Source organism: Callospermophilus lateralis, chromosome 11, assembly GCF_048772815.1.
Source record: "Callospermophilus lateralis isolate mCalLat2 chromosome 11, mCalLat2.hap1, whole genome shotgun sequence".
Lineage (NCBI taxonomy): Eukaryota > Metazoa > Chordata > Mammalia > Rodentia > Sciuridae > Callospermophilus > Callospermophilus lateralis.
In genome coordinates, this window is record NC_135315.1 from 47,000,235 (window position 1) to 47,028,036 (window position 27,802).

A 27,802-nucleotide genomic window follows, 5' to 3' on the forward strand; every position below is an offset into this window, starting at 1 on the left:
ATAAACTAGTTTGGTCTGCTCAGTACTTTATTTAAAATGAAATCATACACTATGTGCTCTTTTGTGTCCGGCTTCTTTAGCATAATATCATATTGTGAGAGCCATCCGAGTTATTTTGTGTAGCTGTAGGTTTTTATTTTTTATGCATGCCATTATGTGAATATATTTTAATTTAAACTTTTACTGTTGATGGACATTTAGTTCTCAGTTTGGGTTTATTGCAAATAAGGTCAATAACAACCTTCCCATAGGCATCGTAGGTGAGCATATGTGTTTATTTCCACTCTTACTCTTAGATAGGAGCAACACTGCTGGATCTTAAGATTTACAAATATTCAGTGCTAATACTGGCAAATAGTTTTCTGGGAGTTTTTGAATAAATTTCATTTCTATCAGCACAGAGTGAGAGTTGTTCCACTCCCCACTGGATTGAAGTAGATCCTCTAGCTATTGTGTGAAGAATGAATAGAAGTAGGTCAGCCATAAATGCAGAAGATGGGAGTAATGACATAGAGGGGAAATCAGTACCTTGAAATAGGCCAGTGGCCATGTGATAGAGAGAAGTGAGCAGATTCAAGCTATAAACTGTGTTGCCTCCTGAATTAATGATGATTCTTCTCTTTTCATGAAGACAATAAGACAGCAGGGAGGAAGAAGGGAAGCTTAGACCACAAAGGTAGACAAATACTTTGACCAAAAGTAAAACTCTCAGATGGTTCATTTGAAACTGGTAAATCTGGGTTGGGGATGTAACTCAGTGGTAGAGCATTTACCTAGCATGGCAATAACCTGATAACCTGGATTAGATCTCCAGCAACACAGCACATCACACACACACATACACACACACACACACACACACACACACACACACACACATACACATTAGTAAATCCAGAGGTAATTTTAGGTATCTTTGCATCCTAGAACCTCCCAGTAATTGACCTCACCAGCAAAGGGAACTAGCACTGGCCCTGAATCTGCCTGGACACAGGAGCAGGGGAGCAAGAGTGCTAATGGAAGTTGGGCACAGTGGTGCATGCCTGTAATCCCAGGGACTCTGGAGACTGAGGCAGGAGGATTGCAAGTTCAAAGCTAGCCTCACAAAAGCAAGGTGCTAAGCAACTCAGTGAGACCCTGTCTCTCAATAAAATACAAAATAGGGCAGGGGTGTGATCAGTGGTTGAGTGCCCCCAAGTTCAATCCCTGGTACCCCACCCTGAAAAAAAAAAAAGTGCTAATGGAAATTTTGTTCAGCTCATCAGATGTTTCTCTGTGATTGCTGGGGATGATATAAGAGAACTAAAACTCTCAGTCCCTACCCTGGAAAAGAACCAAATGCTGCCTTTTATGGTATATACCAACAGGGAAGGAAAGATCTAAACATCTATAGAATTCCAGGGATGGGAGATGAACAAAACACCTGGTTGGGCTATGAAGACAATGACAAGACTGGAGGCAGAGTGAGGAGTCTCAAAGGACATGCTAGAATTTAGAAGCTCCCCTCCCACTGGGCTTGCTGGTGCTAGCCCATATTCCCAGAGGCTCAGGAGGCTGAGGCAGGAGGATCACAAGTTGAAAGCCAGTCTCAACAACTTAGGGAGGCCTTAAGCAAATCAGTGAGAGCCTATCTCTCAATAAAAATATAAAACCGGGCTGCGATGTGGCTCAGTATTTAAATGCTCTTGGGTTCAATTCCCAGTACCAAAACAAAAAAAATAATAAAATAAAATAACACCCCCCACCGTCCCCAGATTGAACCCAGGAACAATTTCCCACTGAGCTACAACCCCAGCACTTTATTTTTATTTTGAGATAGGGTCTCCTTCTGTTGCTGAGTTTCTGGGTACAGAAACCAGAGTGGCTGGGTTTACAGGTATGTACCAACGTACCCTGGCAAGACCAAGATTAATCTGGTGGTAGCATGTAGGAAGAAGTGTGGGGTGGCATGGGGCAAGAGCTATGGGAACTTAGTAGCAAGGCTAAGAATATCTTCCACATGGAATTTGATTAGAAATTGAATGGAGAAAGAAGGAGAAAGGACTGACAGATTCAGGAGCCATTGAAGGAAGAGTCAAAAGGACTTGAGATCTGACTGGGTGCCGAAGGATTAAAGTTTTTCCAGCCTAGGTGACGTGGAGGGTGATTATTTCCCAAAATCAAAGGGAGATGAATTTGGGAAATAGTATGAGTTCACTCTGAGACAGGCTGAATCTGAGCTAAAACCAAGACAGTTGAGTGAACACATCCTTCAGGCAGTTGGGTTTGGATCTCCAGGAATGTGGAGGTGTCTACTGGCAGAGGGAATAGCTGATTCCCTGGAAGGGGATGGACTTTGTGAGAAGTCACAGGAAAAAAAAAAAAAAAAAAGATCAGGGGCTGGATCTTAGGAAATCCCACAACCCACATCACAGCATTTGTGAACCCACTCTACCATATCCTAGATCACCAGACCTTCCAACACCACTACCTCTTCCCACTGCTGAAGGCATTTAAAGCTAAGGAGCATTTCCTCTAAAGCAGTCTTGACACCAGGCCCACCAGTTACCATTCAATCCTAAGAACAACTATGTGAAGTAGGTTTCACAAACCCTTTTTACTAAGACAAAACTGAGACCCAGAGAAACCAATCAGTTCATTGAGCATGAAGTAGTGTGGCCCAGGGCCTCCATAGTCCCATTCAGAAAGGCACGTACTACGTGCCAAGAATTGTGAGGAATATTTAATAGTGAACCCTACTCTCAAGGAAGCTGCCATATGGACAGAGATAAGGTAGGTACATAAATAATGATAAAGTAAGGTAGAGCCCAACCATACTCCAGGACAGGTAGAGGTAAGGTCTTCCTACAGTCCAAAGGCCTGAGGACACCATAGGCAGTTTCCAGAGGAGGTGAATATCTTGAAGACCTAGGTTGGGGTGGAGGGGTCACACTATCACACTGACTCTGGTCCCACAGGTGCTGTGGTCGGGAATCATAGCAGCTCTGGCAGCGGTTGCACATCCAGACTGGGTGAGATTCAAATTAAGAAGAGCTTTGCCAGGGCGTGGTGGTGCACACCTGTAATCCCAGTGACTCTGGAGGTTGAGGCAAGGAGGATCTCAAATTCATCCATTTAGCAGGATCCTGTCTCATTAAAAAGAAATAAAAAGGGCTGGGGAAGTAGTTCAGAGGTAGAGCACTTCTAGGTTCAATCCCCAGGGCGCCCCTACCTGCCCAAAAAGGAGACAGCGATTGAGGATTTGATCTCTGAACCAGTCTCTCCCAGAGCCACAGCACCCTCTACAGAGTTCCTAGCCTCCATGAATCTCTGTTGGCCCTTAGTTTTGCCTAACTCCAAGCCCCAGGTTTATAGGAAAATGTATTTTCAAGCACTCTGTTACAGGACTGCATCCCCAGCCCCAGAAATGTATTTCAACCTGGCTCCAGAGGAGCTGGGCAATGTAAGGGACGGAGCTAGGCATCGTCAGGCCACAAATGGGGACAGGGTGGCCCTATTCAGCCCACCTTCCACACCTGGTCCAGATTCCACATTCCTTCTTGTGCTCGATCTTCGGAATGCTTGGTGCCATCTACTGCCTCTCCGTGTCAGGAGTCGGCCTCAGAATTGGACCCAAATGCTTCATAAACGGCGAGTGGGACTACCACTTCCAAGAACCCGAGTAAGGCTTAGCATCTATTAGTGACCCTCAGTCTCTGCATCCCTTGACTCCCATGCTCTTCCCATGTGGGTGCCACTGAGCTTCAGGAGAATTCCCTCCATGTGGGTCTAATTAACCCTTTGAAAATCCCACCCTGCCAGTGGAGGGGACTGCGGGTGGGGGTAGGGCGCCCTGTGACCTCCTTGACTCACTGGACCCTACCTGTCCACAGAGGCGCTTACTTGAAGTACAACGCTTACTGGAATTTGTGCGAGGAGCCCCTCACAGTGGTGCCCTGGAATGTGACGCTGCTCTCGTTGCTGGTGGTTGCCTCCTGCCTGGAGATCGTGCTGTGTGGCGTGTACCTGGTGAACGCTATTATTTTATCATTTGATTGAAAGTACATGAAAGCGAATACAAAAAGGAAAAGGAAAATGGAGGGAGTGATGCTTCTATTCAGTTCCAGAGAGGCACATCTGGGGAATGGGGTGGGGGACATCAGGTCATGATGAGGATAATCTGGGTTTTATAGATTTTTAGCTGAGCTAGGTCATGGGAGGTATCAGATCAGGCTGGGCAGGCAGCAACCAAAGGAGGCAGATTTAAAAGGGCCACTGAACGAGGCTTTATTGAGATATCACTCCCGGGCGGAACTCGATCAGACCCACAGAGGGGACAGGGGAAGGGTCTGAGGAGAAACCTCAGCTCGACCCGGACTGGACTTTTATGGGGCTTACAGCAGGAAGGGAAGGGCTTGGGACAGGAAAATGTGTTTTTAGGGACCCTTGCCCCCCTGGAGGTGGTCAGGGGAGTTGGCTGAACTCCAGGATTGGCCAGGGGGTCCTGTTGATGAACAGGCTTTAGTCAGGAGATCTGGCTGATTGACAGGTGTTTCTGTGGGCATCTGATTGATGTGCTTTTCCCCTCTCGGGCTGCTTTGTTCTAAGTCGCCACTTAGTCGCCACCACCAACCTAACAGGAGGAGTTACTTTTGGCGGGGGCCCCTTTGGTGGCCAGGTAATGGGAGGAGTTTAGAGTGGGGCTGGAGGACAGGTAAGTAACCATATTCTTCATTGTCCACTTCACGTTTTGAATGTAGCCTTCCTTGCTCTGAACCGTCATTCCCTTTCTCTTTTCCAAAGGGCTCTCTGCTCACTGAGCCTCCACTGACTGCCAGGTTATACCTGCTTTCTCCTGGACCCCTTCCCTGGCCCACCCACTCCCTGGCTCACTGGAATAAAAGGGACGGTTTTTTCTACCTCTCCCCCTCCCTAACCTGGGGGAATGGGGGTGAGGGGAAGTACTTGTCTGCCAGAGGATCTAGGAAGTGAATATCTCCCAAATTAACAAGTAAATCCTAACACACTATCTGGACTCCTGGGACACCCCCCACCCCAATCAAGGCACACCTGGAATGTAGCCCTTTGAAGAGCCTCTTACAAGCCCTCTGTTTTCCCTGATGGGCAGAATCACAGCCTCTGGGACAGGACTCCCCCGTGTTTCTCCTTCACTAGCAAAGCAATAAAATTACTTTTATTTTTTTTTCTCAAAACTGTTAAATTGGCACTGGGGACAAGTACCAAGTTTTTGGTTATATTATTGGTGTCATTTGTGAGAACTGGAGGGAAAAGGTGGAGTTGTGGAGGGACCTGCTTGCTCCTCACTCCCTTTCTCTTTTCCGAAGGGCTCTCTGCTCACTGAGCCTCCACTGACTGCCAGGTTACACCTGATTTCTCCTGGACCCCTTCCCTGGCCCGCCCACTCCCTGGCTCACTGGAATAAACTGGGTTTTTGTTTGTTTGTTTGTTTGTTTGTTTGTTTTTTGAGAGAGAGAGAGAATTTTTATTTATTTTTTTTAGTTTTTGGCCGACACAACATCTTTGTTTGTATGTGGTGCTGAGAATCGAACCCGGGCCGCACGCATGCCAGGCGAGCACGCTACCACTTGAGCCACATCCCCAGCCCCTGGAATAAACTGTTTTGAGTGCACCTCCAACCCTCCCAGCTCAGATTACTCCCTAAATCAGCAGGAGTCTTTGAGGGCCTCCTGAGCTCGGTGTTCTCCTGACCCTGTTGGAGCCCCTGCACCCCATTTGTTTTGTTTTGAAAAGTTACTGAGCTATTAAGTTGTGCAGAAAACACAGTAGTAAACAAGGCAGATGAGTTCTGTGCTCTCAAAGAATTGAACATTCCAGGAGTGGAAAAGGCAAATTTTAAAAGAAGCAAAGGATTATTTTAGTTGATGGTTAACACGTTTTAATTTATTTATTTAATTATTGTCCTATTTTCAGTACTGGAGATTATTGAACCCAGGGCCTCACACATGCTCTGAGAGTGCACTATCACACCATTGAGCTACACACATCCCCACCCTTTTTTGTTGAATTTTCAGACAAGTTCAGCTAAATTGTCTAGGTTTGTCTCCAACTGGTGATCCTTCTACCTCAGCCTCCCAAGTGGCTGGAATTACAGGTGTTTACCAGGGCACCCAGCTGTAAAAACTTTTTTAAAACACATTGGTAATAGAATAGATATTAACTGATGGAGTTGTTGAGTTTTTGTTTATTGTTTTTGTTTTTGTTTTTTAATGACAGGGAAAAGTCTGAGAAAATGAGATTTGAGCTAAAATCTGAAGGATGAGCTAACCATCTAGGTACCTGGGGGATTCTAGGCAGAGAGAACAGCAATGAAGGACAAAAGGTCCTTAACAGTATTTAAAAAGTCAAATTTGGATTTAGCAAGGGGGTTTGGAAACTATGGAAAAAGACACTTTAGCCTCTTAAACTCTAGAAGATGAAGACTTAAAGCTATTGTAGCATTGTCACCTCCTGATTGGGCAGAAGTTTCTTAACCTGAGGTCACCGGTAACTTGGAAAGGAGACAACCTGTGCTCTTAATGAGGGTGGGGTATTTACAGATGTCCTCAGAAAGCCAGAGACTTCCTTCACACACACACACACACACACACACACACACACACATACACACTGTTTTTCATGACGAAGGGGGCCATAACTTGCAGCAGCCTACCGTGGACCGCCTGAGATCTCACTCAAATGTAGACCTGGCCCAGTACTGGGTTAGTAGGCAAACAAGGAGACACAGTTTCTCATTCCTAAAACAAGCCAAACCAAAGTCAAGATGAAAATGTTTTAATCCCCGGGGGATGGGACTAGCCTCTGGGCCAGCCGGGGAGAGGATTGCGACAATGTTAGGACAAGGTTAGGTGAGGCAGCAGAATATTCGTGCATCGTTAAGTGCAGTGTCATCACGGAGGCCTCTAGGCTGCTCAACCTTGGTCTGTAAGCCACACGCACCTTTCAGGCAAGACGTGCTCCATTCTCCAAATTTTCCCCAGTCCAGCCCAGGCCCCTGCAACTCCGTGCCATCTGAGCACCGGAAACGCACGTTATTCACTGCAGTGTTGTCCCCAGGGGTTATGGGTGCTTCCACCCGAAGTGAGAAAGCCACTAGGAAGCCACCACTAGGACACCATAGAGGCTCACTCCATGCACCCCACCTATAAGGGAAGAGGAGAAGCGCTAGCTCTGTGAGCACTCCCTACTCACCTTGAGGCCAACCCAGAACTTGGGACTTTCCAAGGCAGGTCAGGGCAACCCCATTCGGTTGGATTTAACCACCTGACCTTCTGTGAGGTGCAGACAGGTGGACTTCCAACCACCTCCTCAAGTCTAAACTGCCCCATAATTCAGGAGGAGTTTATCTGCTGGGAGAGGGCATGTAACCAGGAGGGTAAGAGACATGCCCTGACCTTAAGACATGCTTGGCCCCTGCCCCTTCTCACTTTCCAGATTGGGACTCCACAACTTGAGTGTTGAGCTCAGTGTTACCACGTGTGCAGTGCAGCCGGATCCCGTTCAGAGCTGTGTCATCACCAAGAATGCCTTGACGGGGCTCTACCTGGGTAGTGAGGATGAGTCAGGGGACTGCCATCCTTGGCTCCATGGCCCCATGCCATATCCACCCCCTCCAAGCCCTAGAGCTCTCACCTTAAGTGAGAACCCGCTGGCAAAGTATCCATCAGGACACATCTCAGGCAGGGCCCAGTCGCCCCAGGGACCCCCGTTGGTCACTTCAATGACAGGGTAGCCGATCAGCCCATCTGCCAGCGCATATTTGCAGTACACGGCCCACAACAGCATCAGCAGCTTGGTTCCCACACTCGGTTCCATCCTGCAGAGTCTGTGAATCAGGCCTCTTAACTCAGGTTTATATCAGTTCAGTCCCTATCAGCCCCAATCTAGGCTCCAATTGCGGAAGGGCCTCCAGGATTAAGTGACATTCAAAACTAATCTGTTCCCGGAACTCCACAGACTTCAGGAAGGCAGAGTCCCAAAGCTAAGAAAGGAGGGGCAGTGACAGTGGGCAAGTTGAGATAATAACCACATACTAAAGGCTTACTATAGGACACAAATTGTGGCTAGTGCTTTGCAGACATATTTTATTTAATCCTCACAATTTTAGGAAATCTGAATTACCTTTCCTATATGGCTGATGGGGGAACTAAGGCCCAGAAATGACAAATGACTTGCCTGAAGTCAAAACCAGTAAGCAGGGAACCATTCCAACACTGGGAACAAAGACCAGGACTAGGCCTCAGAGACAGGATTGGCCAGGGGCAACCTAGGGAGCTCCATAGACTGAGCATATGGCAAGAATTCATGAACTGCTGGAATTGGGATGGATCTTCTTAGAGACTGGAGTGCTGACCCTGTGAGAATCCAGAGTACCAGATATACCCAACTCTAAGATGTTTATGGATAAGGCTCTAAGAACCTGCTAAGAACAAAACAGGCTATTTCTTCCATCACTTCCTGTATCCAAGCTTTCTTTTTGGTACCGGGGATTGAACCCAGGTGCGCTTAACCACTGAGCCACATCCCCAGCCCTCTTTTACATTTTATTTAGAGACAGGATCTCGCTGAGTTGCTTAGGGCCTTGCTAAATTGCTCAGGCTGACCTTGAAATGGTGATCCTACAGCTTTGGCCTCCAGAGCTGCTGCACCATGTGCCACTATATCCTTACTTTCTTTCCACAGGGTGGACTTCTAATTTACAAAACAAAAAGCAAACAAAACCTGTCTAGATCTGTTAGGGGGCTCCACCCCTGATTTGCCTGCCCTTCATACACACAGCTTTGCTTATTCAATTCCTATTTGTTTAGTAATAATGAGTTTTGGCCTGTAAGCATCCAAGAAAAACAAGGCCCCTGTCTTCTTCAGAGCTCCCGTGGGGAAAACAAATAGAAAATTCTCCCTCAATGGATGTTTAGCTCTGGGAGAACACTTTTATATTCTGGAGGCCTAGTAGGGCCTGGCATGTGGAAGTAGTTAATGAAGATAATTTTTATAAATGACTGTGGAATCAATCTGGAGTTTAAAAAGTTAAACCAAAAGAATGTAAAAGGATAAAACCTAAAGTACATAATTGAAAGGTCACGTACCTAGATCATGACAAGGTTCTCTGGGAATAGAATGGAAAATTTAGAAGTGGGTGGTCGCTGGATCCCAAAGACCTCCCCTGCCCCACTGAACTTGGGAAGATTTGTAGGGCAATTGTGGTCAGCTTTCCCATTTACAACATTTTCACAAACATTATCATTTAATCCTCACATGAGGCTTGCAAGTACCTATTATTATCCTCAATTTATAGTGGAGGGAATCCAAGTCCAGAGTTAACTTACAGTCCACAGTAGGGGAACTGGTTCTTACCCCTAGCCTCTCTCCCCAGTAATACCCAGGCTGCCTCTTACTATAAGCTGACCCTACAGGAAAAGGAAATGTAGAGATGTGTCATTGTTGCCACTTCCCCCCAAATCTTCATTCAGTCCCTCACCCTAGGGTAGCTGCCCTCTGGGGCAAAATATACAGGGGAAGGGGTCTTAAAAAGGTTAATAATTAATTTAATAATAAATTAATTTGCATCTCAGGTCACTGCCCACATCTTCCTCCTCCTGGAGGCCTATGATGACACTGGCTAGGGGCTAGTGAGGGGGCAGTGGTCTCAGCAGCAGCCATGGGGGTCTCACTGCCACACCCTGCCCTATGTTGCTTGTTCCACCAGGCAATTCCTCTATTTTTGTGTTAGTGCTTTTTCATCTCAGTGCTCAGATCCTTGGTGAATGGCTTCTTTCCTTACCTGCTCAGGGAAAAACTCAGGAGTCTAGGCCCTTAGAACCCAAGCTCCCTTTTCTGGACCTCACCACTTAGTTTCCCCTCTTCCCAAGCATCCTGTCAGACTGCAGGCCCTGGCGAAGTCCTGCATTCCAGAAGGTCCACTGCCTTCCAAGACAGGGTATGCTCAAGACAGGGCTGAGTCTGAGAGCCCCAGATAGAACCCTGAACAGGGGGAAAGGGAGCTACGCTAAGGGTCTGGTGAAGGATGAGTCCTCTTCCTCATCTCCTCTCTCCCATCATGAAGCTGAGAGTATAACAGAAAAGGACTGAAGCTAGACCTTAGGGACAATCTGTTCAGAGTCTAATCCAGCTACTTACTAAGTAGATCCAGCAAGAGCCGGACCTTCTGATGGTACCCAAAGAGAAGAGCTTTGCTGTCTGGGGCCTCAGGGAGTGCTGGGCTGCACGATAAGGCCCTTTATTGCCAGTCTGAAATTGTAAAGGGGATGCGGAATTGTCAGGATGGAAGGAACTAGTCAGGTGAGTGATCTCTCTCCTACAAGCCAGTCCTCACCTCCTTGTTTCCATCGCCTTCTCAAATCATCTCCCCCATCCCACCACCAAGCACACAGGTTCCTAACTCCCCTTGGCTCCACCTTCGCCTTCACTACAAGCAAGGTCTTCACCAAGGTGACAGCACTGGAGACTCGCGTGCATGGCCCAGATTCCACCCACTACACATCACTGACAACCATGGCGGTCTGGGAGAAGCAGGCAGGAATGCAGGAGCTACCAGGTAGGGTCCCCAGGGACTCGGCTGGCCGGGTCTTTGGGCTCACAAATGTTATTGCTCTTGCTGCACCGCGCGCTGCGCTGGTCCCAGATCTGCCTCCACCGGGTGGCGACAAGGACGCTGGGAGGCCCGGACGCAACGCACGCAATGCAGCGAAGCCTATTGGACATTTCCTGACCCCATATCACCCCTGGCTCATCCGTCACGCCGCCCGCCTCGCTCTCCTCGCCCTCCCAACTCGCGGCAGCTTGCTGGAGCTGGCGTGTCCAGGAACCAGAGAGCGGACGCGCGGGCTACAATGGACGGGGCCGCTGGCCGCCTGGAGAATGTCTACAACCGCACCCAGGGACTGGTAGCCGGACACGGACTCCTCCCGTTGGCTTGAAGTCTGCGGTGACGAGAGACTGGCCCAGAAGGGAGAACCCGGGGAAGGGATCAGCGCAGCACAGGATCGCGACCCCAATACTGGCGGGAGACACCTGAGCTGGTAGCTTGGCTGTCCCACTCCCACAGTGACAGTCATCTGAGCCAAGTCCCGCCCCCAGCGGGGATGATTTTGAGATTCTCGCTCATTCTGTAGTCTCAGGAAAATGGGAGGAACCGTGAGGAATGAAGTATTCTTTGGCAGCAGCCGACACCGGGCATTTTGTGTAATGATGGCAGGCACTTAAGGGAAACAGAGTGTGGGAAGATGTGTCATTCCTGTTCCCGGCAGCCGAAAGGATCAAGCTTCTCCTGACCTATTTCAACCACTCCTGTGGCTTCAGTTGCCAACTCCATGCCACGTCTCCAGCCCAGACCTGTCTTCTGGGTTCCACTGACATACAGCAACTCTTTCCTGATGACATCCACAGTCAGCTCAAACAACATCTGCAAAACGGATCCTATCACCTTCCCCCTGAAAGTGCATCTTGTCCATTGTTCTGTCTCCTTGAATGAACAGCACACTCTCCCTTCCATGACCTGCACATCATGCCTCACACCAAGCACTCAGCTCCCTAACTTTGTGTCTATCCTATGTTTACCAAATGATTCTTTAGCCACTCCCAAAACAGTACTGAACATGAAAAAGCCTGCCCTTTTCCTAGGCAAATTCCCAAATTATACCTCCCATACACTTTCTTCTGGACTCCAGAATCCTATGTCTACAACTGTGAATTCTGCATTTTTGCTTAGATTTGAACTAACATATTCAAACTAGTCATTGCTAGCTCAGTAAATACCTCCATTCTTCAGGACCTTAGACCATAAACCTTGTAATATGACTCTTCTGTTTCCCATTCATCACATCAACATCCAATATGTGAGTATCTAACAATTTCCCACTTTTTCCACCACTTCTACACTACTACCCTTGTCCAGGACAACTTTATGGATAACTAATTTTATTGCAATACTTTTTTTTTTTTTTTTTTTTTTTGGTATTGGGGATTTAACCTAGGGCCACTTAGCCACACCCCCAGCCCTTTTAATTTTTTGAGACAGGGTCTTGGGAAGTTGCTTAGAGCCTGGTTAAATTGCTGAGGCTGATCTCCAACTTGCAATCCTCCTGTCTCAGCCCTGCCCAAGTCACTGGAATTACAGGCATGTGCCATCATACACAGCTGCAACAGCTTCTTAGTTGTCCCTCTGTCCATTCTTTCCTTCCCAATAATGTATTGTCAGTAAAGGAGAAAAAGTAACACTTTAAGATGCAGTTTATTTCCTGTCACTTTCCTGCTCAAAAAATAATTAATTAAATCACAAATGAGGCCAAGAGTTTAGTAATGTTGCTCAGTAGTACAGTGAATAGATACATAAGACCAGCATACACACATAAAAAGGGATAAAGAAAAGCCAGGGCCTAACTTGGTAGTAGTACCATGTATGAGGCACTAGGTTTGATCTCCAGTACAGGAAAAAGAAAAAGACAGCACTTTCCTAAATTGATCTACAGATGCAATGCAATCCCTAACAAAATTCCTATGTTTTTTTTTTTTTCCAGAAATGAACAAGCTACTCCTAAAATTCATATGCAAATGCAAGGGATCCAGAATAGCCAAAACAATCTTGAAAAGGAAAACACAGTTGAAGGATTCACACTTCCAATTTCAGAAATTACTACATTCAGAAACTATATAGTGATGGTGGTTATACAACATTTTGAATGTAGCAAATGACACTGAACTTCACACTTTAAAATTTTATGCATTTTTTTTTTTTTTTTTTTTTTTTTTTTGGCGGGGGGAGATGTGGTCTATGTTGCCCAGGCTAATCTAGAACTCCAGAGCTCAAACAATCCTCCTGCCTCAGCCTCACAAGTAACTGGGATACAGGTATGCATTGATATACTGGATAATTTTCTTTTAAATATACTACAAAGCTACAGTAATCAGGACAGTATGATACTGGCATGAGGATTAAATAATAGCTCATTGAAATAAAACCAGGAGAAGAGTATAGAAATAAATCCATATATTATTGGTAAATTGCTTTTTTTTTTTTTTTAAGCTGGATTCTGTGTTGCCCAAGCTTTGTGGACTCAAAGCGAGCCTCTTGCTTCAACCTTTCAAGTAACTGGGATTATAGGCAAATGCCACCACCTCTAGCTTTTGGTCAATTGATTCTTTTTTTCTTTTAGGTGATGCTGAGGATTGAATCCAGGACCTTGCACAGGCTAGGCAAGCACTCTGCCAACTGAGATATATTCCCAGTCCAGATCCACTGATTTTTTAAAAATATTTTTATTAGTTATTGATGCACCTTTATTTATTTATTTGCTCATGTGTGGTGCTGAGAATCGAACACAGTGCCTCACAAATGCTAGGCAAGCACTATATCACTGAACCATAATCCCAGCTCCCTGCTCCATTGATTTTTGACAAGGATGCCAAAAACATTCAAGGGGGAAGGAATAAACCTTTTTGACAAATAGGTCTGGAACAACTGGGTAACTACATGCAAAAGAATGAATTTAAGCCAGTGTGGTGGGCATGCCTGTAATCCCAGTGGCTTGGGAAGCTGAGGCAGGATGATTGCAAGTTGCCAGCCTCAGCAATTTAGCAAGGCCCTCAGCAACTTAGAACCTTTCTCAAAATAAAAAATAAGAAGGGCCAGAAATGTGGCTCAGTGGTTAAGCACCCCTGGGTTCATTCCATAGTACCAAAAAAGAAGGAGGAGGCAGAGGAAGAGGAATAAATGAATTTAGACTTCACATCATATACAAAAAAATGACTTGAAATGGATCACAGATCTAAGAATGTAAGAGTAAGCACTACAGAACTCTTCAAAAAAAACACAGGTGCCAGGCACAGTGGCACATCCTGTAATCCCAGTGACTACAGAGACTGAGGCAGAAGGATCCCAAGTTGGAGGTTAGCCTGAACAATTTAGGAAGAATCTGTAAAAATTTTTAAAGGGTTGGGAATGTAACTCAGTGGTACAGAGCTTGCCTAGCAAATACGAAGCCCTGGGTTTGATTCACAGTAACACACACACACACACACACACACACACACACATATCAAAACTTTCCTTCTTCAAAGAATACAAATGAATTAAGTATAAAGACAATCCAAGGCTGGGGCTATGGTTCAGTGGTACAGCACTTGCCTAGCATGTGTGAGGCACTGGGTTCAATCCTCAGCACCACATATAAATAAATAAAGGTCTATCAACAACCAATAAAATTTTTTTTAAAAAAACAAGCCAATGGGAGAAAAATATTTGGAAATCATATACGGGATGTTTCTAATATCAAGAATAATATAAAAAGCTCAGCGGCTTGGGAGGCTGAGACAGCAGAATCGCGAGTTCAAAGCCAGTCTCAGCAATGCCAAGAAGCTAAGCAACTCAGTGAGACCCTGCCTCGAATAAAATACAAAATAGGGCTGGAGATGTGGCTCAGTGATTGAGTACCCCTGAGTTCAATCCCCAGTACCAAAAAAAAAAAAAAAAAAAAAAAATCAGCCCGGAACAACTCAACAGGACCCTGTCTCAAAAGTAAATAAATATAACCGATGTGATTCTGCAATCTGTATACAGGGTAAAAATGGGAGTTCATAACCCACTTGAATCAAATGTATGAAATATGATATGTCAAGAACTATGTAATGTTTTGAACAACCAATAATAAAAATTTAAAAAAAAAGAAAAATGGAAAAAAAAAGTAAATAAATATTAAAAAAAAAAAAACTCCCACAACCCAACAATAAAAAAAAAAAAATCCCAATTTAAAAATGAGACCTTAAATAAACATTGCTCCAAAGAAGATACACAAAAGGCCAATTAGCACACGGAAATATGTTCAACATCACTAATTATTAGGGAAATGCAAATAAAAAGCCAGAAGATTGCACTCATATCTACTGGGATGGCCACAACAACAACAAAAAAAAGATACACAATACCAAGTGTTGGTCGGTATGCACAAAAATTGGAATCCTCACACATGGCTGGTGCGAATATAAAAAATGGTGCAGTCGCTACGGAAACCAATGGTCAGTTCCTCAAAATGTTAAATAGAGTTACCATAAGGCCCAGTAATTCAACCACTGCTAGGTTTACAGCCAAGAAAAATGAAAACACCCCACGATTATTCCAACTCAGATCTCCAGACTCCAATCGGACAGATTAGTACAGTCCAGGCCAGTACTGAACTCAGGACCTTGCATATGCAAAAGTGCTCTACCACCGAGCAACATCCCCTGCTTTCCGGACTCCCCTGTACTAAGCACTGATCCCAGGAATGATCTACCACTGAGTTACATCCACCAAACCTTTTTTATTTTATGTTGAAACGGATCTCACTAAATTGCCAAGGCCGGTCTCTAACTTGCGATCCTCCGTGGCTGGGGTAATAGGCGTGCGCCACCACAGCAAGACAGGACTTTCTCTTTTCGGGGTCTCTCTCCACCGCTCTCTTTATTAGTTTGTTGCCTGACACACTGCCATCAAGTGCTCACTGTCGCAAAATAACCTACCCTCTACTTTCATTTCCCTTCTGCCGTCAACCGCGGCATGATTTCTCTCCCAGAAGGCCTCAGAGAGAGTGACAGAGCGCTTTACGACAGTTGCTTTGTGGTAGCACAGGAGGAGGAAGATGGCTGCCACCTTAGTTGCTGCTCGAGGAGAGGGTCCCGCACCCGCCTGGGGGCGGGAGGCTGTCGCCCCAGACTGGGAAAACCGGGAAGTCTCCACAGGGGTGAGGAAGGAGTCATGATTCAGAAAATGTGCACAACTGGGGAGGATAAAGCCCAAGTAGGGTTGGGAGAGGGGAGGTGGACAGTGTTATGCTCACTCCGAGGGAGAGGTATTCTGAGGATGCTGGAGTGGTGTGGTACGTTGGTGATGGGGAGTAAAGGGTAGGTTGAAGCGTGAAATTCTATCTTTCAGGGCAAATGAAACCTCTGAGCTTGAGGGTTGGAATTCTGGTATTCTGAGGAGTGTAGAGGCCCCCACAGGATTGAAAAATGGGTCCGCGGCGCACGAGTTTTGTATTATGGGATCTGGGGAGGGAATTGTTGGGGTTTATGTATGTTGGGGAATGTGGAAAAGTCTAGACTCACTCCTCTCTCCCTTTTCTTAGACCACTATCATGGCTGTGCAATTTGACGGGGGTGTGGTTCTGGGGGCGGACTCCAGAACAACCACTGGGTGAGCTCAGGACAGATTTATGAAAGATTTTTCCATCTTTCCCTTTCTTGCCTTCTGGACCATCCTGTTTTCCCTCCTTTCAGTGCTGGGGAATCAAACCTGTGGCCAGCCAAGCAAGTGCTTTATCACTGAGCCACGCATCCCTAGCCCTGCCAGCCCATCCTTAATCCTCCAGTCTAATGTAGGCAGGGAAATTTCTCGTCTACCTGGAGAGAAAGATTTATCCCAGCTTGTTGTTTCATTCATCCTTATAAAAGTCTGTTCTCCATCTAGCCTAATTCCATTTGTATGAGAACCAATAAGCAATACTGGTTTCCTATCCCTGAAAACACACACACACCCCAGGTACCCCCCATTCCCCTGTGGATAGTGATGGGATGGAGGTGGGAGGCAGGTGGGGTCTTTCCCTCACTATTCTGCCATCCTGCAGGTCCTATATCGCCAATCGAGTGACTGACAAGCTGACTCCTATTCATGACCATATTTTCTGCTGCCGTTCAGGCTCTGCAGCTGACACCCAGGCTGTAGCAGATGCTGTCACTTATCAGCTTGGATTCCACAGGTGCTTGTGGGCAGGGAAGGAGCAAGTATGGGAAGGGAACTGGGACCTGAGGCACTAAGTGGGCTCACTGTCAGGACCTAAGACTGCTTTCTTTGTAACCCCCACCCAACCCTCCAGCATTGAACTGAATGAGCCTCCATTGGTGCACACAGCAGCCAGCCTCTTTAAGGAGATGTGTTACCGATACCGGGAAGATCTGATGGCTGGAATTATCATTGCTGGCTGGGATCCTCAAGAAGGAGGACAGGTGAGATAATCTACTCCAGCACTGAAGCCTTGCCTTAGATCCTTTCTCTACTCTGACCATTTTCTGTTTCTCATTTCAGTTCCTACCTCAGTTACCATTAACTCTCTCCAGACTGATCCCACGATGGGAAGGTGGATGTATATGTGCTGGGAGAAGGTTATACACTGTGACTGTTCTCCTTCGTCTGGCAGGTATACTCAGTTCCCATGGGAGGTATGATGGTAAGGCAGTCCTTTGCCATTGGAGGCTCTGGGAGTTCATATATCTATGGCTATGTTGATGCTACCTACCGTGAAGGCATGACTAAGGAAGAGTGTCTGCAGTTCACTGCCAATGGTGAGAACTTGGGTTTCTGGGCCTGTGGTCGTCAACCCTCCCTACCCAAGCCAGGCCAACATTTCTCATTTATTACAGTACTCCCAGCAACTAACTCCAAATCCAACTTCCTCCTTTTATCCACAGCTCTTGCTTTGGCTATGGAACGGGATGGCTCCAGTGGAGGGGTGATCCGCCTGGCAGCCATTGAAGAATCGGGGGTAGAGCGGCAGGTACTTTTGGGAGACCAGATACCCAAATTCACCATTGCTACTTTACCACCTCCCTAAGTCTGCGATTCTAGGATGTAATAATATTCACCCCGTACTGATAAGAATTTAATAAACAGTTTGTCAAAGAGAGTCTTTGTAATTTGAGGTTCTTTTCTTAACCTCAAGCCTGAACTTGTTTGGCCCACTAGTGGTTTGTGCAAACCACTGCACTAAACTCAAGAGGAGTTACACAGGAGATTGAGGGAGTTTATGAATGTTCTACCACTCTTCACTAAACTTTTGCATGTGTGGTTTTCTTTCTTCCTCCCTCCTCCTCTTTCCCTTCTCCACCCCTTCCCCCTTCTTTTCTCTTCTCTGTCTTTTTGTGGTATTATGGATTAATCATAACAGAACCTCCTACATGCTAAGCAAGTGCTTTACCACTGAGCTGTAATCCCAGCAGGGTCCAGGCTGGCCTCATGCTTGCCGTCCTCCTACCTCACTGCCAGCCTATCTCAAACCTCACATAGTCAGGATTACAAGCATGTAGAAGTATGCACTGCACCCAACCTGATTTTTTTTTTTTTTTTAATATTTATTTTTCAGTTTTCGGCAGACACAACATCTTTGTTTGTATGTGGTGCTGAGGATCGAACCAGGGCCGCATGCATGCCAGGCAAGCGCGCTACCGCTTGAGCCACATCCGCAGCCCCTGATTTTTTTTTTAAGGATTTGTTTTTGGTAAACTTTTTTAGAGAAGTATTGATTTACAGTAAAATAGAGTGGAAGTTAGAGATTTTTCCATATATATGCCTGTCCCCACATACAACTACCTCCCCTGCTTTCAGCATTCTACACCAGGTGGTGTGTTTGTTAGAATCGATGACCAACAGTGACACATGCTATATGGTTGCCCACAGCTACATGGTGGTTTTCAAACCTCTTTCTCCAAACTATCCCCATATTTTCTTTTCTCTATCATTTCTAGCTACTTAAACTATTAGAATATGGTTAATGTTGGGGGCTGCCAACAATACCTACCCCTCTATGTTCAAGTCCAAGGTAGAATTTAGAATTCTGAGATTGAGGTCATCTCTCCTGGCATACCAGTCATCATCAGTGATTACTGGGCCAAAGACCAGAAGAACTCTCCTTTAGCCTCACCTCATGGTTCTCTTTCTCCATACTTAACTTCTGTTACCTCATCTTGTGGTCAGGACATAGAAATGTGACTTCCTTGGCTTCAGGGGAAAGAAGTTGGTCTTGTCTGCAAGTGGAATTTAAACGCTTTAGACTGGCTCTGAAAGTCACCATTTCCACAGAAGGCTGAGAATGGATTCTGTTCTCTCCAACATCAAGGACCTAAAGGAATTCAGTGATGCTTATTGACAGTGACAAATGTTTAGTCTTCTTTTCTCCAGTGTAAGGGTAAGGGAACCATAAAAGATACATTTGGAAACCTTGTTCTAGTATGCATAATATCCTGCCCTGGAGGATTTTAGAGAGCAGGAGAGAGGCGTATACATAGAATTCATCTACTTACTATCTCCATACCACTATCCTGATCCAAACCACCATGATCTCTGAATGACAACAACCTCCTAAATGGCCTTTCTGCTTCCTACTTGCCCTTAGGGCAGTCCTTTTCCCATACAGCAAGGGAAGTAACCTTTGTAAACATGAGACCATGTTGCTTCCCTGCTTTAACATTCTTCCCTGCCTTACCGAACTACCTGGACTAATATTTTGGCTCCTTACCAAGACTTTGAAGATCAACTATTGCTTAACCTTAACACTCCAGTCATTCCTTATTTTTGGTTTCCTACAACCTTACCATTTACTGTTTTTTCTGCCTGCGGGGGGGCCTCATCCATGCTAAGTAACAGCTTTACCACTGAATTAAACCCCCAGTCCTGTGAAATTTTAATTTATTCTTTGTTACTGGGGATTGAACCCAGGGCGCTTTGCTACTGAACTACATCCCCAGTCCTTTTTATTTTTTTGAGACAGGTTCTCATTAAGTTGTTAAGGCTCCAGCAGAGTCGCTAAGGCTGATCTCCAACTTGTGATTCTCCTGACTCAAGCCTCCCCAGTCACTGGAATTATAGGTGTGCAGCCCTGCACCAGCCTGATTTTTTTTTTAAACTGTTTCTTACAGCAGTATTAAGTTTATAGCAAAATGGAGTGGAAGGAAGAAATTTACCATATACCCCTTCCCCCACATATATACAGCCTCACTGCTATCCTGCATCGGAGTGGTATGCTAGAGTCATTGGCCTACACTGATACCTCATTTCCCAGCTTTCACTTAGTTGCTTGTCGTTCAGGTCTCAACTCAGAAAAGCCTTTCCTATCCATCTGAAATTAAAGAAACACCATCCTCTGCCATCTCATTTTCACTTTACCCTGTTTAATTTTCTTGTTAGTGTCTCATATTGTCATGCTTATTTGTTTACTTGTCTTCTCCCTGTACTAGAAAGTCAGCTCAAAGAAAGAAATAGAAATAGAGTTTTTTCTTCTTGATTCAGTGATACATTCTCTATATCTGGCAGGCAGTTAATACCAAATATTTATTGAATGATATGCTCCATAATCCCATCTGTCCTGCCCGACCTCCCACAATCCGCCCCCCCTAAACTGGGGATTGAACCTAGGGATGCTTAACCACTGAGCCACAAATCCAGCCTTTTATTTTTATTTTATTTTAATTTTGAGACAGGGTCTTGCCAAATTGCTTAGTGCCTCACTAAATTGCTGAAGCTGTCCTCGAACTTGTAATTCTCCTGCCTCAGCCTCCTGAGTCTCTGGGATTACAGGCAAGCACCACCATACCCTGCAAACCAACCTCCCCAAACTTGTTCTCACCACACTCATCTCTGAAGCTGGGTTTCAGCAAATTTACTTTCCTGTTAGCACACCTGGGGTCTGCCTCATATTCACCATTCCTGTGACCCACTCCCACCTGATGCTTCCCTTCCTACCTCAGCCTTATACAGCCTTAGTGCCTTGACCCTGTCAACCTTCCAGTCATACACAGAACACTTGGAAAGTCTGAAAGAATTTAATGAGAAGGTCATGATAGATTTGGGGGAGCCAGACACTGGGACCATTGAGAAATGGGGTGAAGGGAGGTTTCCAAGTCTTCCTGGAGGTTCAGCCCCTGATTGCCTCCCTTCAAATGGTGGAGTCATTGGCTGATGCTACATCATGCAGCTGGTGGCGGAAGGAGAGTCGGGCTTTTCTGCTGAAGTAGGCACCAGCCCCTGGGGAGGGTGGCCCTCCCTCAGTCACCATGGGGGTGATAGCTGGGCTGGAATCTGGAGGGGCAGCAGAACCCAGGCCTACAAGAGGAGGAAGAAAGGGATTGTGGTTAAGAGTTCAACTCCCCCCACACCACCTCCCATCAGTAGCTGAAGAGGAAAGAAATTGTCCTGGGATTCTGAGGGATGAGGGAAGTTGGTGGCAGCAGCAGGGATGTTAAAAAGCAAGACTGGCTTCACAGGCATGCAGCCTGAGCAATTGCAAAATCCCCCTAAGTCCCTCTCCTGCTCAGAAAGTCTCCCACGCTTGGAATAGTGGTCTACTGTCACCATCTTGAAGTTTTTAAATTTTGCCACAGGGCACCACTGTTCCATTTTGTACTGGACTCTCACCAGTCTTGTGAGAAAGTGAGGAATCCACCTCCAAACCAGGGAGATACAGGATCCTTTTTCCTTTGCTGGTTTGAGAGTTTATCTTTCTCCCCGTACACTTGTCTAACTGTATGCCTAACAATCCCCCTGTTCCCTCAGTTAACCCTCATACCTGCTCCTCTTTCAGTTCCCCGTTGTCTCCGGCATCCACACCATGGGAAACACCATACACCCTTCAGACCCATCTCAACAATGGAGAAGACCAGGATGCTGGGAATGGCCAGGAGGGCCCCAAGGGGAGGAGTGTGGTTTCTAAGCCCCCCCACCAAGGGCAAAATTACCACTTAGCCTCAGACTGCCTGGTGATTATAGGCGCCAGGGGATTGAAGGGGAAGAGCAGGGAGGAGGAGGGAATGGGAGAGAATACCCCCCATTGAGACACCTGTGTGTGTGTGTGTGTGTGTGTGTGTGTGTGTTACTTGGGATTGAACCCAGGGCCTTAAGCATGCAAGGATAGTTCTCCACCATTGAGCTACATCTTCAGACATTTATTTCTTGTGCCCCTTTAATTTTGAGTTTCTCTCTGATACTCATGTAAAAGCAGGAGAATGGGGTGTTAGGGTGGCTGTAGCATGGCATGGCAGAGATAAACACAGAGTTGCTATGACTTGGTGAAAATTCAGTAGAACAATGCCTGAGAACTTATTGCCAGAGGCTACACACTGCCAGGGTTGAGAATCTGTTTGTATTTTCTTTCTTTCTTTTCTTCTTCTAGGTATTGAACTCAGGGCCTTGTGCATGCTAATAAGCATGTGCTCTGTCACTAAGTTATATGGCTAGCCGGCCTGCCCACACTCACTCCTTCCTTCCTTCCTTCCTTCCTTCCTTCCTTCCTTCCTTCCTTCCTTTCTTCCTTCCTTCCTGTCTTTCTGTACCAGGGATTGAACCTAGGACTTTGTGCATGCTAGCTTGTCCTGCCACCAGCACTCTACACTGAGCTACCTAGCCAACCCTTTTTTTTTTTTTTTTTTTAACTTTAGAATAAGATTTGGAGTTGAGCCAGGCATGGTGGCACACACCTGTAATTCCAGTGACTCAGGAGGCTGAGGCAGGAGGATCACAAATTCAAAGCCAGTCTCTGCAACTTAGCAAGACCCTTAGCAACTCAGTGAGACCCTATCTTGGAATAAAAAATAAGAAGGGCTGGGGATACAACTTAGTGGTTACACACTCCTGGGTTCAATCCTTGATACCAAAAAATTTTGAAAGAATACTCAATTTTTATTTTTTTTTAAATATTTATTGTTTTGTTGTTGTAGTTGAACACAATGCATTTATTCCAAACATTTAGTTTTATGTGGTGCTGAGGATCGAACCCAGGGCCCTGGGCATGCTAGGCGAGAGCTCTACCGCTGAGCCACAACCCCAGCCCGTGGAATACTCAATTTTTAGAATGAGAAACTTTACTAGACAGGGAAATATTATGTTCTCATTAAATGGTCTGGCAGTTTTTGTCCCTTTTATGTTTATTTCTTTGTTTTGAAACGGGATCTCACTATGTTGCCCAAGCTGGTCTTGGACTCCTTGGGATAACAGGTACAGTGTCATGTGCCAGCACTCTTGACCATTTTTTTTTTATGGGGATAGTTGTAATTGATTAATTATGGAGGGCTCAGTAGATGCTAGAGACTTACATTTTTATCTCATTTTATCATGTTAATGATGGGGGGCGGGGGTGGAAACAAACCCAGGCCCTTAAGCCTGTACTCTGCTACTGAACCACACCCTTAGAACTCAATGATCTTTTAAGATTATTATTATTACTGTCCTGATTTTACAGATGAGGAAAGAGGCACTAAGAGATAAGATAATTTGCCCTAGGTCACAGAGGTAGTTATTGCAGAGCAGGAATGGAATCATGCCTCCCCAACTCCACTCAAAGTCTGTCTGAATACAGAGAAGACTCCATTAACCACTACACTGAGCTTTCCAGGCATCGATGTCCTCAGCCTGTGTAGCTTGGCCAGAGCCTAGTCTGGGGGCTTTTGAGTTGAGAGCAATCTAGCCAAGAATTCCAAGTGCCTTGGAGTAAAACTCAGCAAATAGTACATCATTGTTGCCTAAGGGTACCGTTCCATGGGAAATTTTAGGAAGCACTATTATACTATATGGCCTGACTTAGAAATCTGTTTTGTTTTGTTTTTTACAACCATTGAAGTAAAAATGTATGTACAATTCAATACACATAATGTACAGTTCCATGAGTTCTGTCCAGTATATACACTCATATAATCATCAACTCCAATCAAAATATAAGTGATTTCTATCACCCTAAACAATTCCCTTATAACCAGACATGGTGGCACACACCTGTAATTCCAGCGACACAGAAGGCTTGAGGCAGGAGGATTGCAAGTTCAAGGCCAGCCTCAGCAACTTATCTAGGCCCTAAGAAAGTTAGTGAGACTCTGTCTCAAAAAATAAAAAGGACTGGGGATGTGGCTCAGTGATAAATCACCTTTGGATTCAATCCCAACTACCAAAAAAAAAAAAAATTCTAAAGAATTCCTTTGGGAGTATAGGATGTAGTTCAGAGGGAAGGATCTTGCCTAGCTCTACTGAGTTCAGTCCCTACCACTGCAAAAAATAAAATTCCCATTATATGTCAGTCTTTCCCCATACCCTGACACAGGCAGCCAGTAACTAGATTTCTATTGATTGGTTTTGTCTGTTCCTACCCCACCCCACTCCAGTAATCAGGATTGAACCTAGAAACACTCTACCACTGAGCTATATCCCCAGCCTTCTCTATTTTTTACTTTTTTCTACATCTCCCAGCCTATTTATTTATTTATTTTAGTACTGGGGATTGAATCTAGGGGTACTTTAACACTGAGATATTCCCCAGCCCTTTTAATGTTTTAGTTTGAGACAGAGTCCCATTAAGTTGCTTAGGGCCTGGCTTAATTTCTGAGACTGACCTCAAACTTGTAATCCTCCTGCCTCAGCCTTCTTAGTCACTGGGGTAACAGACAGTGCCACCGCACCTGGCTTCCAGCCCTTTTTATTTAGAACTACATCCCTAGTTCTTTTTAATTTTTATGTTGAGATAGGGTGTTGCTAAATTGCCCAGGCTGGTTGGATGTAGTGGCACACACTGGTAATCCTAGTGGCTTAGGAAGCTAAGGTAGGAGGATCACAGGTTTGGGACCAGCCTCAACAACTCAGTGAAGCTCTAAGCAGTTTAGCAAGACACTGTCTCACAATTAAAAAAAAAAAAAAAATGGGCTGGAGATGTGGCATAGTGGTTAAGCACCCCTGGGTTAAATACCTGGTACCAAAAAAGAAAAAATAAATAAATTTAAATTTAAAAATTTAAAAATTGCCCAGGCTGTCCTCAAACTTGCAATACTCTTGCCTCAGCCACAGAGTCCCTGTGATTACAATGTTGCACCATCATGCCTGGCTGGTTCTGCCTGTTTTAAGACTTGGTATAAAGGAAATTATCTGGTATTACTCTTTTGTGTCTTGCTTACTTCAGTATAATGATTTTGAAATTCATCCCTGTGGTATGAATTAACAGTTTATATGGTTTATAGCTTCATTGAAATATAACACACATACCATAAAATTGACATGCACAATTTTAACATACACAATTCAGGGCTGGGAATGTAGTTCAGTGATAGAGAACTTGTCTAGAGTGTGCAAGTCTCTGGATTTGATCCCCAGCACCTTTGTACTCTTTAGAGTTTACTCCCCATTTGTCCTTCTCCCCAGCCCTATCAACCATTCTTGTCATTCCTGTTTATATGGATTTGCTTAATCTGAACATTTCAAATTAATGGAATCTTACACGTGGCTTTTTGTGTCTGGTTCTTTTCACTTAGCCTAATGTTTCCAAGGTTCATCCATGTTACTAACAGTATGTATCAGTACTTATTTTCTTTTCATGGTGAGATAACATTACATTATTCAGAGATTAATTCATGAATGTTTACAATATGTACTTCTAAGAAGAGACTTGTGTCCAAATGATGGACATTTGGCTTGTTTCCACTTTTTGGTTTTTATGAGTAATGCTGTTGCAAATATGTGTGCACGAATTTTTCTGAGGGATTATTTTCATTTCTCTTTGGTTATCTACCTAGGAGTCTAATTATTGGTCATATGGTAACTCTACATTTAACAATTTAAACTATTTTCTTCCCCTATCCCCAGTACTGGGATTGCCTTGCTTGAACTATTTTCTAAAGTGGCTACACCATTTACACTTTATTCATTTTATTGCTAAGTAATATTCTATTATTAAAATAGACCACAGGGAGCCAGGCACAGTGGCGAACACCTGTAATCCCAGTGGTTTATGAGACTGAGGTAGGAGGATCATGAGTTCAAAGGCAGCCTTAGCAAAAGTGAGGTGCTAAGCAACTCAGTGAGACCTTGTCTCTAAATAAAATACAAAATAGGGCTGGAGATGTGGCTCAGTGGCTCAATGGCTGAGTGCATCTGAATTCAATCCCAGAACCTAAAAAAAAAAGGAATTGTTACTGACCTTTGGTCTATTTTTGTTTGTTTGTTTAAATAGACCACAGGGCTAGAGGTGTAGCTCAGAAGGAGTGTTTGCTTAGCATGTGTGGGCTCAACCCCCAGCACTGAGATAGAGAAAGAGAAAAAATAAACCATTTAAAAACAAACAAACAAACAAAAAAAACTTATGCTCTTCAAAAGGTACAATTTTTAAGAAAATGAGCAGAGCACTGTGGAGCATGTCTGTACTCCTAGTAACAGGGGAGACTGAGGCAGGAATATGGCAAATTTGGGGTCAATCTGGGCAATTTATGAGACCTTGTCTCAAAAAAAAAAATTAAAAAGACTGGGAATGCACCTCAATCATAAAATGCCCCAGATTCAATCCCTAGAACCCTGGGACTGAAAAAAAAAAAATTTTAAAGTCATCACATCCTGGGACAAAATGTTTACAATATGTACTTCTGTGAAGAAACTTGTATCCAAAATATATGGAAAACTCTCATAATCCAGCAAGACAATATGATTTTTAAAAATCAGCAAAAAACTTGGGCTGGGGTTGTGGCTTAAGTGGTAGCACGCTCGCCTGGCATGCGCGGGGCCTGGGTTCGATCCTCAGCACCACATACAAACAAAGACGTTGTGTCTGCCGAAAACTAAAAAATAAATATTAAAAAATTCTCTCTCTCTCTCTCTCTCTCTCTCTCTCTCTCTCTCTCTCTCTCTTTTAAACTTGAATAGGCACTTTACCCAATATATATAAATGGTAGTAAGAACAAGAAACATGGTCAACATCATAATGTTAAGAGACATACAAGCTGGACCCAGTGGCTGGTGGACACATGTAATCCCAGCAGTTTAGGAGGCTGAAACAGGAAGGATTGCAAGTTAGAAGCCAGCCTCAGCAATTTATCGAGGCTCTAAGCAACTTATAGAGACCGATATTGAAAGGCCTGGAGATGTAGTCCAGTAGTTAAGCTTTTCTGGGTTCAATCCTCCATACCAAAAACAAGAAGAAGAAGAAGAAGAAGGAAAAGAAAAAAAGAGAGAGAGATAAAATGAAGTTGCAATGATGCACCTATTTTAGAATGACTAATTTAAGATTGACAATATTATATTAAATGTTGGCTATGCTGAAGAATGACTAGAATTACCACCTACACTGGTATTGAAAATGTAATTTGAAACATTTTGTTTTTTGCTTTTTGTTTTGGTATTTGGGGATTGAACCCAGGGGCGCTTAACCACTGAGCCACACTGAGCCACATCCCCAGCCCTTTTTTTTTTTTTTTTTTTTTTTTTTTTTTTTTTTTTGAGACAAGGTTTTGCTAACTTGCTTGGGGGTCCTGGCTAAATTGTGAGGCTTGCCTCGGATTTGCCATTCTCCTGCCTCAGCCTCCAGAATAAAGCCCGGTTGGAATAGTCACTTTAGAAGGAGGCTTGACAATTTTGTTTTTTCCTTTCAGTGCTGGAGATTAAACCCAAGGCCTGATGCATGCTAAGCAAGGCAGTTTCTTTTAAATTAAACATGCTTTTACAATCCAGCAACTCCACCCTTAGCTAATTACCTAAGAGAAATTATAACACATGTGCACATAAAGACACACAAAGATGTTCATAGAGGCTTTATTCGAATGGACAAAAACTAGAAACAACACAAATATCTATCGAAATAACAAATTTTCTTAAAAAAAAAAAAGAGAGAGAGAGAGAGAGAGAGAAAGAAATAGCTTTACTTTTAGGATCTGAAAAAATATCCTGTTTTTCCCTAGTTTGTAAATTCCAGCATAACAGGTTCTGAGGCTCTTGTTTACTATTGTACCCTCAGTGTCTGGCACAGACCTTGCACGCAATAAATGTTTTGTGAATGAATGAAAGAATGCAAACTTTCACACAGTAATGATTTTGCAGCCACCACACTTCGGTTTTTTTTTTTTTTTTATTCCCGCATTCCGTCCACCTCGGGCAGGCCCGAAGTGGTTTCGCAGCCTGCTCAGCAAGGGGGCATAGGAGGTTCCCGAGGTGGAGGCGGGTTGCGCCAGGATTCCAGGCAGAGCTCGCGGCTGGCCGGGCCGGGGGGCCGAAGCCGGAGCGGAGGAA

General features: G+C 44.7%; 4 protein-coding genes across 7 annotated transcripts; 2 read left to right on the forward strand and 2 right to left on the reverse strand.

Annotated features, from left to right (window-relative positions):
• Nucleotides 1–6,835: 6,835 nt before the first annotated feature.
• Vmo1 (vitelline membrane outer layer 1 homolog) lies at nt 6,836–15,469 on the reverse strand. 3 transcript variants are annotated; one of them, XM_076870611.1, is made up of 5 exons: nt 15,328–15,469; nt 10,156–10,266; nt 7,651–7,843; nt 7,446–7,561; nt 6,836–7,160 (listed from the first exon to the last, which is right to left on the reverse strand). In XM_076870611.1, the coding sequence occupies exons 3-5, from the start codon at nt 7,831–7,833 to the stop codon at nt 6,863–6,865; spliced, it is 597 nt and encodes a 198-aa protein (XP_076726726.1). In that variant the 5' UTR covers nt 7,834–7,843; nt 10,156–10,266; nt 15,328–15,469; the 3' UTR covers nt 6,836–6,862. The 3 variants fall into 3 exon arrangements, with proteins under 3 accessions (XP_076726726.1, XP_076726727.1, XP_076726728.1); XM_076870612.1 differs by lacking the exon at nt 15,328–15,469 and adding an exon at nt 10,617–10,672; XM_076870613.1 differs by lacking the exons at nt 10,156–10,266; nt 15,328–15,469 and adding an exon at nt 10,571–10,663.
• On the forward strand, nt 8,831–10,955 carry Gltpd2 (glycolipid transfer protein domain containing 2). The gene is given in 8 exon segments (XM_076871387.1): nt 8,831–8,844; nt 10,200–10,272; nt 10,274–10,317; nt 10,410–10,593; nt 10,595–10,708; nt 10,710–10,739; nt 10,741–10,843; nt 10,846–10,955. Coding segments are annotated over 8 exon segments (672 nt in total).
• Nucleotides 15,470–15,625: 156 nt separating the features above from the next.
• Psmb6 (proteasome 20S subunit beta 6) lies at nt 15,626–17,686 on the forward strand. Of its 2 annotated transcripts, none has more exons than XM_076870040.1 (6): nt 15,626–15,752; nt 16,137–16,204; nt 16,635–16,766; nt 16,884–17,013; nt 17,205–17,349; nt 17,476–17,686. In XM_076870040.1, exons 1-6 carry the CDS (start codon nt 15,651–15,653, stop codon nt 17,616–17,618), a joined length of 720 nt encoding a protein of 239 aa, XP_076726155.1. In that variant the 5' UTR covers nt 15,626–15,650; the 3' UTR covers nt 17,619–17,686. The 2 variants fall into 2 exon arrangements, with proteins under 2 accessions (XP_076726155.1, XP_076726156.1); XM_076870041.1 differs by having other exon boundaries at nt 17,456–17,616.
• Nucleotides 17,687–20,714: 3,028 nt separating this feature from the next.
• On the reverse strand, nt 20,715–21,417 carry C11H17orf114 (chromosome 11 C17orf114 homolog). The gene is made up of 2 exons (XM_076870132.1): nt 21,345–21,417; nt 20,715–20,881 (listed from the first exon to the last, which is right to left on the reverse strand). Exons 1-2 carry the CDS (start codon nt 21,415–21,417, stop codon nt 20,715–20,717), a joined length of 240 nt encoding a protein of 79 aa, XP_076726247.1.
• Between the last annotated feature and the right edge of the window lie 6,385 nt (nt 21,418–27,802).